This window comes from Indicator indicator, chromosome 7, assembly GCF_027791375.1.
Source record: "Indicator indicator isolate 239-I01 chromosome 7, UM_Iind_1.1, whole genome shotgun sequence".
Classification (NCBI taxonomy): domain Eukaryota; kingdom Metazoa; phylum Chordata; class Aves; order Piciformes; family Indicatoridae; genus Indicator; species Indicator indicator.
Window position 1 is genome coordinate 14,328,127 of NC_072016.1, and position 11,343 is coordinate 14,339,469.

The 11,343-nt window shown below is 35.3% G+C and overlaps 1 protein-coding gene across 3 annotated transcripts in view; it reads right to left on the reverse strand.

Moving 5' to 3' along the window:
* The window catches only part of IDE (insulin degrading enzyme), a 50,283-nt gene extending 38,940 nt beyond the window's left edge, over window positions 1-11,343 (reverse strand). For 2 of the 3 annotated variants that reach the window (XM_054382662.1, XM_054382661.1), the window contains exons 1-9: window positions 11,166-11,340; window positions 10,044-10,251; window positions 9,055-9,224; window positions 5,724-5,846; window positions 4,241-4,353; window positions 3,653-3,815; window positions 2,755-2,847; window positions 2,148-2,239; window positions 222-302 (exon numbers count right to left, since the gene is read on the reverse strand). In XM_054382662.1, coding sequence (XP_054238637.1) covers window positions 222-302; window positions 2,148-2,239; window positions 2,755-2,847; window positions 3,653-3,815; window positions 4,241-4,353; window positions 5,724-5,846; window positions 9,055-9,224; window positions 10,044-10,251; window positions 11,166-11,325 — 1,203 coding nt within the window. In that variant the 5' untranslated portion in view covers window positions 11,326-11,340. Of the gene's footprint in view, window positions 1-221; window positions 303-2,147; window positions 2,240-2,754; window positions 2,848-3,652; window positions 3,816-4,240; window positions 4,354-5,723; window positions 5,847-9,054; window positions 9,225-10,043; window positions 10,252-11,165 lie in introns of all 3 variants that reach the window. The other variant, XM_054382663.1, reaches the window with a different exon arrangement.

Here is an 11,343-nt window from a genome sequence, read left to right on the forward strand (position 1 = left end):
GTAGAGTGAAGGAAATGTGACTTACTGACTGCCAAAACTAAGATCTATGCAGTATGATACTAGCTTCCTAAGCTCAAGAAGTGCAAAGAACCTTTGCAAATAGCTGCATTTTATTAAGACTATAATCATACTGCTAAATTAGTATATTATTAAAAAAAAGGGGGGGGCAACAAAAATAACCAACAAACCAAACAAACTAAAAACCCCAACCCTACACTTACATGTAACATTCCTCCAAGCTTTGACGTATAACCTCTTGGTCGTTCTTTGTCTTTAAATCTGAACGCCACAGCATTTAGATCCTAGGAAACAATGCAAGAAAGGTTGAAAAACATACATTAAAGACTGTTTTAAGACTAATTATTGGGTAGTTAATTCCTTTTTATCATTTCAGAAGAGGTAGGACTTTTGTTGTATCCATTTATGCTTGGTACATAACTACATTTAAAAGTTTTCAGTAATATAAAACTCACAAGCAATTTCACATAGTCTCACAATGCAAAATGTTACAACTCCTGCAAATCCTCTTCATAGTAAGATCTGTCCCATGGCTCACATGTTTAAATTTCCGGAGAATCTGAAAACACACCAACTTTGATACAACAAATGAATAGTGTTGCAGTGCAATGTTTGTTGCATGATAATGAACTGAAGCCTCTTCCCTCTTCTTTTTTCCTCCCTTTCGCACTGCCAGGCAAAAAGTAAATTTAGAGCCAGAAAAAGTGTATTTATGCCATTTTAGCCACAGAAACAGAACATGTCGTTCTTAGAATACAATGGCAAGGGTGAATTAAAGAGATGTAAGACTACAAAACCAATGAAAAGGACAGTCCTTCCGTCTGTGAAAACATGCAGAGTCTGGCTAGTTCAGCGGTTGGAAGTAAATTCAAAAAAAGGTTCTCTTCAAACTAGTTCAGCAGCTCTTCTGACTTCCCCCACAGCCTTGGGAGTGCCAGGGCTGATAGAAGTGGAGCCAGGAAGAGACACAGGGATGAGATGGGAGGATGGAATCTTCTATTTGCGTACAACAGTAAAACTATTCCACTAGGGTAAGAAGACTTCATTTACAGGTATCAGTGTGAACATGCAAGAAACAAAGTAACTGAAGCATTTCTACTTTTAGAAGAGAATCAACAGTTTTCAACTGGAAGATGAAATAAGAAACATTTAATCAAGTAATTGTTGTGAACCAATCAGACTACACATATAAATGAAACTGGTTTTATTTCACAGTGTCACTGGGAAGTGCAGTACTAGTTAATTCTAACAGGATACTTCACATTTTAATCTGTGCACACAGAGCCATACAGACTCAAGAGACATTAATAGTTTAGCAAAGGCTGAAGTATACAAAAATACTCCATGGAAAGTTTTAGTTGACCTCTCAAAAAGGTGAGAGATCAAACAGCAGATTGAATGTCCTACTGCATTTAAAATCTCAACTATACAGTTTGGTGCATTATTTGATGGCTGGGCCTAAAGAGTGGTGGTGAATGGAGTTAAATCACAAGTGGTGGTTCCCACAGCTCAGCATGAGGGATGGCTATTTTTTATACCTTTACCAAGTAATCTGGACAAGAGGATTGAGTGCTCCTTCAGTAAATTTGCAGATGACACCAAGTTATGTGGGTGTGTCAAGCTGCTTAAAGGTAGGGAGACTCTATAAAGGAATTTGGAAAGGCTGGATTAGTGGGCTGAGGCCAGTAGTATGAGGTTCAACAAGGCCAAGTACCAGGTTCTGCACCTAGGTCACAACAATCCCAAGCAATACTACAGGCTGAGGGAAGAATGGCCCAGTGAAAAAAGACCTGGAGGTATTGGTTGTTAGCTTGTTAAATATGACCCAGCAGTGTACCCAGATGCTACTTAGGGACTTGGTTTAGTGGTGACATAGCAGTGCTCAGTTAACAGCTGAACTTGATGGTCTTAGATTCCATGATTCTATAGAAGTATTTCACAGCTACATTAAGACAATGTATTCTGAGTGTACTTGTCAATTGTGTCATGTTGCACCTTTATAATTAAAACATTTAATTACCATGCAATTATTAAAGGCTATTTGCACAGCCAAGGAATTTGCTTCTACTTATAATCCAAAAATTTGTAAAAATACAATCACCACGTATTTCAAGCACCAGTCACTATACCTTGCACTCCTGGAAAACCCATTCTTGAGGTCCTTCCGTACGTAGTTTTTGAATATATTGAAACATGTGCAAAATAATATCTTCAACATGCACTGGAAAGAAAAAAATGCTTAATTTACTCAGTTCTGCACAAAGAAAAAATTCTGATGAACACTAACACATGAATTTTTATTTTCAATTACACCCTGATATATAGCACACATGCAATCCCACCAGCAAAGGTAAACATGTTTTTACTCAGATATGAATTTAAGATTTAGGTCCCCAGCTAATTCTGAGTACTGTATTGAATATGTCTTATATTACTATATAAATTTATAATATAATTTAATTCAGGTCTAAACAGTATGAATAATTAGTACACAAATGTTTTAACAGCTTCTCTTTTCAAGATACTTGCTTTAAAATATTTCACTAAATACTTTAATCTCAACTACGTTGGTTCTTATATTAGATCAAGTGTGTTAGCACATTAGAGATTATCTAGACACAAACAATTAACAATTAAAATAAATTGGCTTTAAAGATAAGAACACAATTATTTTCTTTGGATACAAACAAACTCATCAGATCATGACATGGAATGAAGACACAGAGCTTCACTTACAAAGTCCTTCTTCTGTCAAGTCCACATTAATAATGAAAAACATGAAACCTCTAGCACCTTCTTTCTGTCCTCCAACAAGAGTATTTACCCATCCTATGAAATCCAAAAGAAATCCAAAAGAAAACGTATTACATAAACAAATTTGTAATAATTTATGCCACTTTTTGAATGCTTCAGAAGCATTACTCTTTTTTTCCCAATTTTTCCTTTTTATTTTTTAACATTTTGACTACTTTACATGTTCTAGATGTAAGAACGTTACATGTTCTTTCAGACTAGATATAAGGAAGACATTTTTTATGAGGAGAGTGGTGAAACACTGGAAGAGGTTGCCCAGAGAGGTGGTGGAAACATTCAAGGTCAGGTTGGACAGGACTCTGAGCAACCTGATCTAGCTAAATATGTTCCTGTCGACTGGGGTGGGGTGTTGGACTAGATGACCTTTGAAGGTCCTTCCAACCAAACTATTCTATGATTCTTTTCTTCTTTAATGCCTAAAGCAACAGTGCAAGTTAAACATAATATGAGTCAGACTTAACTGACACTGTGCTCAGAGTGATAGGACAACTAAAAATTATTTGATTACTGGCTAATTTATTTCTGTTTAGAACAAGGGACAGTAGTCTTTGAGTCAGTGACAGAATAGAGACAAGATCATTATGCCCAAGTTCATATAACTCTCTAAAACAGGGGTAAAAGGGAGTGCAAGAACATCTGTTATTTATTTTTACCCTCCACAGAAACATAAGTAAAGCAACTCAACTTACAACTCAAATAATTCGAACAGTTGGGGGCTATAAATTAAACATACAAGGGTCAATTTTAAGTGAAATGAACCTAAGCTTTAGAAAGTTGTGCAATAAATTACTTCTTGATTCTTTACCTTCAAAGGACTTACCTTTGGCTTTAAGCTCCGATAGAAGACTCCCGGGGCCTTCATGCCCAATCAGATGACCAAGGTAATGACCAGGGTTTGATTTATAGTACTTCTGAAGGTCTGGTATGGGAAATGTGACATAAAGATTTCTAATGTCCTTAATAGGCACCACTTTGTAAAGTTGCTGCAAAGGAAAATAAACAAGGAGATAATAAACTAAAGGAAACTCTCATCATTTTATTCATTTCCAGAGCACACATCATGTTCTCTTCATATGCACACAGTTTATCAGAATGAAATCTCAAAAGTAAAGGTATGTTCTAGAAAGGTATGCTCTAGAGCAGCACTTTATCCACTCATGATGTAAACAAAAAGGGAATCAAATTATCTCTCAGTTGCTTACAGCCATAACCAAATGTACAACCTTTACTATAAACAACATAAATCTATGCTATACTCAGCATGGAAAGGTGAGTGGAAAATTAAGAAAGAAATACGGAACTTAACATGGACATTCATAGGGAAGTAATGAAGTGCACAAGGTATTACTGTAACAAAAATGCCACTGAAGATGTTAATTTCTGATGGAAGATGTCTCTCTATACGTACCCGGAGATGTTCTTCTTGGAAAGGATGTTCAGGAAACTCTGGTATAGGGACGTTTTTATTCTCTACTTCTGAAAATAATTTTACCACTAAACAAGTCAACTCATCCAAGGACTCTAGAATAAAGAAACATTAGAAAATGTATAATCACTATCTGAAGATTCTGGCAAATTTGGATTGTGTAAATTTCTTTGGGAAAGAATTACAGAGAGAGCAGTATTAATGGTGTGATGATTAATAGCTTCAGAAAGAAAATCTGTATTAATATGTAATTTTTTAACTATAATGTGCTATATTCACCATACTTATTAAGGAAAGCTTCAACCATGATTAAAATAAATCTGGTAACGAGAAAACCGCATCTTTTGAGTTTAAGTGATGAAAGCTGGAACTGAAGAAAAGATAAGCCTGATATTGAACATTGCCAACCAAACAAAAACAAAAATTTCCACCAAAAGCTTAAGGCACATGGAATTACAGCTGCAAGTTTCCCAGAGTGAAAGCATCTTTGCCAAATCTTGGGACTTTCTTCAGCCTCAGCTCTCCTTCAGTATACTGAATGTACCCACTGAATGTACACACCTACTAGTAACACATCTAATACTCTACCTTTAAAAACAGAAATTTTGCAATGCATTTTACTGTTCAGGTTGTGATAGTTTGAAAGGAATTAGGTGCCCTGGAACTGATTTGATAGTGAGTATATGCACAGAACTTCAATTAAATTAAGCAGAACTCTTACTGCGTTTGTCCCCTGTAAAAATTATTCATGTATATGCCACACTTGAAATTAAACAGGTACATTTTGTTAATCAGCCTCATACTCTGGATCTTGTAAACAGTTGTAAAGGAAGATTTCACTTTGCTAATTCATTTGATTTGATTCGATTCGATCCACACTCTCCATCTGAGCACTACTGTAAAACACCATTCAGGTACCAATCTCCCAGCATATTTTCAAAAAGCAGTTTCAACACACTAAGTTTTTTGCAAATCTATGTAAAATAGCATCTTCACTGTGGAAGATTTTAAGCAGTTGGTGTCTCATGTTAAATAGATTTAAAAGTGAACTGAAGTAAAGGATTTTTATCTAAAAGCTAGGTTAGGTTTACCCTTCAATAACACGGAATGTTTTGTAATGGGAGTATAACTCTAAAATATGAAAAAAACATTGAAAGCACTCCCACCACCTGCAAACAGACAGGCATCAGTCTTCATAAGACAACCATACAATGACAGCAGCTGGTGACTTAGTAACAGATTTTAAATTTTCTGCTTTTTTTCCTATTGTAAGCTTATGAACACACACACACATACATTTATACATTGCAAGTTGCTTTGGAGACCACTAAACATAAAATTATGTTTGATCACATACAACTTTTAATTTTTCCTTTCTGTAGATTTTCAGACATTTGCCTATGCTTCACTTTCTTCAAACATAAAAACATGTAAAGTCTTAACCAACGAACAGAACACAACTTACCTCTTCCTAAGACACAAATAGCCATTAAATTTGATGAATAGTAAGTAGAATGGAACTTCAACAGCTCTTGTCTTACATCTATTCCTTCTTGAGTTGGTCTAGTTTCCAGAGTAAATTTGTTCCCTGTAATGTAAAATCAAACAAGCCAAAACAAAACAAACAAACTTGATGTTTATGAGTTTAGAAATCAAAAAGAAAATTATTAACTAATAAATCTCCTTTTCTCTAGATAGATAGTAATTGTAAAATAATTACTATGAATCATAAGTAAATTGGATCGACGCTGCCTCAGCTTATCAGAGACAATAAATACTTCCAATCTCAACCAGCACATTCCTGAAGAAGAGAGGATGGTTTAGTCTTCCAAATTAGTGTTTTTAATTCGAAGGGGTTATTTCAAAGCAATGCAAGTAAGCCCAGGCTCTAATTCACAAGGACAAAGAGGAAAAAAAAAAGAGAGAGAAAAAAAAGAGGGGATTTCATTGGCACATTTTGAGTATATTTTACTCCCACATACACATTTTTGTCATGGAAATCACTGCCTGAAATTATTTGTGGCATTATGTGCCACAGATTACAGCCTAGTATACTAAACTAAATAAATAATTACTAATTTACAAACATGATTTGTAAATTGTGACCATTCAGCTTCTCCCTCATAACAGCTGAGCTGCTGATAAAGTAAAACAGGACTAGAGAGGAAAAGAACTACAAATTCTCCCTGAATAAGCCCATAAGCAGAAGATACTGAATTTGCTACACTGTTATCCTCCTGTTAATTCGTTCCATCTTTGCATCTACATCAGGCTTTCAATCATTTACCCATACTCCACATGTACAGTTAAAGCAGAACTCATGTTTAGTAAATATAAGAAGTTGAAACAGAAAAATTAAAAGTCTACTAAGAGCACACTGGATTTTAATCAACTTTCCTTCACCACATGGATACACAAACTGGACAACAGAATACAGACCAACTCATACTATATCTTATAATTTTGAGATCAGTAACTCCTTAAGCCACAATCAGACCAGGTACAGAAGAGAAGATTAAGAGATTGTAGCAGGAAAGTTGACTTGTGTGTTTATAGGAAAAATAGCAAGAAAGAGAGCAAATGCTGGTACAGCATGCTTTGTAAGCCTGCATGAGCAGTGAACAAATCCTACAATCAATCCCAGGCATAAATTAATACAAATCAATGAGGCAAAATTACCTACATAAATAATAAAGGAAGTATATTGTTCAGATGTTTGGTGATTAGCTACAAGTCTAGTTACAACTGCAACAATAAAAAAATCATCATAGAGAGGCTGTCTGAAGTAATATATTGCTGTAAGTTTCAAAGTTCAAATGTGAATAAACCCAACAGCTCTAAATGACACCTGGAAATGAGGGTATTACATTTAAAACGTGTCTACATTCTTCACTGTCTGCAGACAAAGGAAACATGGAAGTTTTAGACACAGTATTGTGTTTATTCCCACAGAATCAATACCAAAAATAAAATAAATGCTTTAGCTCAGTAACTATGCTGTTACGGAACTGGAGTACATCAAGAATCAGAAGACACCTTGTAGAAGTAAGAAAAATGACACTGGACAGTGAAAAGGTGTCTGGAAAAGTACTTGACACTACTGCAGGTACAGATGGAGAATTACCATTATTCAGGGAGATCCTGAATTTATCAGGGGATAAAATGTAGACCCTAATAAGAAAACTAAGATTAAGGTACAATTTTCTGGGCAAAGTAATAGAAAGTTTGCTGCCTAAACAGGCTTCAGAGCAACAAGGAATGACCTCAAGCATCAAATGGAAGCATTCTTGTATTCTGTTAGACTAACGTAATCTCGGCTGATCAAAAGGCAGCAGCAGTAAGACAGATGACAACTGCAACTGTCGTGAAAACCATATTACAGTTGTCACCTCTTTTAGTAAATAAAGGCCATCAAAGCTAGGCTCTGCTTCTGCAAAGTCAGGTCTACAGGAACACTAAATGCTGTAATTTAATTTCAGAATCAGAGCTTAATTTAAGAAGAGGTGAATGTGATTACTGTTACTGAATTTGTGCACCTTTTGGGTATTCTCCCATGCAAACACTTCATTTATGTCAGCTATAAAACATTACAAACTACAGAAAACTGTTTCTGCAACCTCCATTTAGATTTTCTGAGTGCTATATAAAAATTAAATATTAACTCTTCAGTGGTAGAAATGACAGAATGCACTTTGGATGTTTGCCTCTCTATCAATATGTAGTTCCCAAGATTTTATTTTCAAGTTTAACTGTTCGAAGAATGCCCTCTATAGCATCCCTATCAAGACAGCCTCTATTGACAAAGCAATACACGTACTTGCAGCAGTTGGCTACCAGCCCCTCAACTATGCCCTTAATCAACAGGTGTAAAAATATTCTTCTTTCTTGAGACTGAGGAAAAAGAGTCCTTAAAGCCTATTATCTGCCCTCCTGCCATCCTACTGTACCAAATATTTTCATCAGCTATTCATCCAGCAAACTGACTTAGACACAAAACACGTTCACTCTCAAGATTAAACAGTGCAGTGCCTAAGCTTATAGCTGTATTACTGATAGTTTCAAAAAAGAATTAACGTAAAAAATAACTTTCATTAAAAAAACAAAAACAAAAACAACAACAGCAAACCTGCCAAAACATAAAACATTGTGATTCTGACCATAACTATGGTATCTTATTTTAACGTTTTTTAAATTGGAGTCTTGAGATATTTATTTTGAATTGTTACTAAGCATTCTATAAATAATAAACCCTGAAAAAATCCTACAGTGGTAAGATAGGGATTTGTTCAAGCATGTTCTATCTATTCATCTATTACCACCACATTTTATGCTTAAGAATTTGGTTTTGTACTTTTACTCAGTAATTTTCACATTACTTTGCTGACCTTTCCAGTTTGACCTAGTCACTGTCATCTAGTCCTAATTCAGTACTACTTAACAAAGAGAGTATATGGTTAGTAATGATATAAATACAGTTCATTCATTATGTTACGCACAAAGACTTAAGAGTACCAATTACGACAAATCCAGTAACTGGAAAACAGTGTTCATGCAGTAATTATCAGAATCATAAAGGATGCTTCATCACTCTATTGCAAGTCTTGGATCACCCTGTTTCCTATGTTTTGTCCAGCTCTATATGGTTTATGATGTGGAAAATGTGATAAAACACCACAATAAACATGTGTGGAGAGGATAAAAGGCAATTGTTTCTGTCTGTCTTTGACAATTTTATATAAACAGTAATACTTTGTATGTTACAAAGAACTCTAATGGATGATTAGATTCTGGCAAACCTGTTCCAAATTTACTGAAGGGATGATTGGGGTTTCCAGTAGCCTTCTCCAACTGAAACAACCTCCAGGCATCATTCATCAAATTCTTCTCATGCTCAGAATCAACAGCATTCACTTCCCTGTCTTTGCAGCTTTCATCAAACAAAGGGCACAGGAAAAACTGGGCAAATCTAAACAGAAAATTTTTAATTCAAGTCAAGAGTAGTGTACATAAATAGCAACAGAAAAGTATGAAGCTTGGTACCTCCTGAAAACAGCTGAGTATGTTATTTTTTAATGCAGAACTCAAAGTCTGTAACAATTTTGACACTGATTTGTTATCATTACTTCTTTACCTTTACATGGAGAAAACAGTATTTTCATCATACAAAGTACTATAAGATCAAAGACCTTGCATCATAATTTATACACTGAAAACTTCTACTGGTTTGAAGTTTAGCTGCAAGAGGCCATTAACCTCATGAATTAAATCTGTCTTGTTCGACATCCAGAGAAAATTCAGGGAAAATCCTGTCTTTACCTCACTGACTACAAACCTTTCCATTTCTGGCCCTTCCCACTAAAGGCAGAGATTTCAGTAAGTTAGTCACCCCTACTAAAAGGCATCCCAATGTATTTCTAGAGTTCATCCTTCTTTTGCTATCAATTAAATAGAAATCCAACAGGAAGTGTAGTATTTGATTATACATTGAGAGTATTTGCACAACATGTAAGTTCATGGTAATGTTCTGTGCCCCACACTTCCAAAAGCATTCAGTGTAAATATAACCTTTGAAGGTCAAAAATTCTGCCTCAGTGAAGAGCTCTGCTAGTTGAAAAAAATACAAGCAAAGCTTTTGAAATGAAAAATGTCTGATATCAGTTTTAACAGATGACAGTGCTCTCAACCCTTTCTTTAATATCATGATTATGAAACTACCAAAAAACTTTTACACAGTTTCAAACAGCACCTATATAAACAAAAAAAATGAAGTATTAAAAGCATTTACCTGTCCAGTGCACCTTCTAGATGTTCATGTGACACATCAAAGTAATAGTTGGTATGTTCTCCACTTGTGAAAGCATTTGAGCTTCCAGCATGTTCACTAAGAAATTGGCTATACTCATTCTCTTTTGGGTATTTCTTGGTTCCCAAGAACAGCATATGCTCACAAAAATGACTAAGTCCAGCAATGTTGGGGGGATCAGACAAGGATCCTGCAGAAGTAAAAAAATTCACATAACCATTCATAAAAAAGTAGTACTAAGTCCTTTAAAGTCCTTTATACTACAGTGTGTTGCCTTGGGCAAGTATATCAAGTCTGTATATGTAAGCAGACACTCATGCAGCTATAGTCAACTAAATTCAGTCTTAAAAAAACCAAAAAAACCAAAAAATTAGAATGAATAACTGAACTAATTAGTGTCTCAAACTGCCTCTCCAGATCAGCCTGTGTTGCCTTATAGAGACAATTTTTCAGCCTAAGTCCATGACTCATAATTTTAAAGACCTGGCAGATCACAATAGTCTGACTTCTATACCTTACCTTCAGAAACCACAGCAATTTCCAACCACAATTAAGGAGGTATTTATAAGGAGGCATTTATCCTGCGGTTTATAGGACAACTGATAACCTTTAATCGCCTGAACACAAACAGATATTGATGACCACCTAGTATGTGCCAAGAGATTTCTATTCTATTTCTAGTATTTCTGTTTGCACACAAGTATAATTGGGAGTTAGGGAGTGCCTCTCCAACTCCTACAGCATTTTCTGATTTCTACACATCAACAACAAAAAAATCTGACGTGACAGACAGAGCTGTCTGAAATAATTGCACTCACACCCGCCCCTTTCCTGCTTACAAAAGATCTTTCATAACACAAAACTTAATGGTTAAAACTCTCCACTGACTGAGCTACACCTGAGTAAACACAGAGAGCAAAATGACAATTTAATTAGCTCTAATAACTTTTAACTTGCTGTGTCAAAGAACTAAACAAACTTTAAGTCACAATAAAAAGCTAGGCTGCCAACTGGATACTGCTCCTGTCAGTTTATTTGCATTAGGATACCCAAATATAAAGAAATTTTATATGTGACATAACAAACACAAGATGCATTAAATACCTATGTGTACATCAAGTGCCGCCGAAGACTTATCTGTGGTGGGGTCACTAATGAGAAGAGCTTTAATGCCATTTGCCAATTCCAGTCCACGATATTCTCGTTTATCCTCAGGTGATTTGATAATTTCATTTGTTATTCTCTTAATAGCTGGATTGTTCATTTTGTTGCTTGTCTCTTT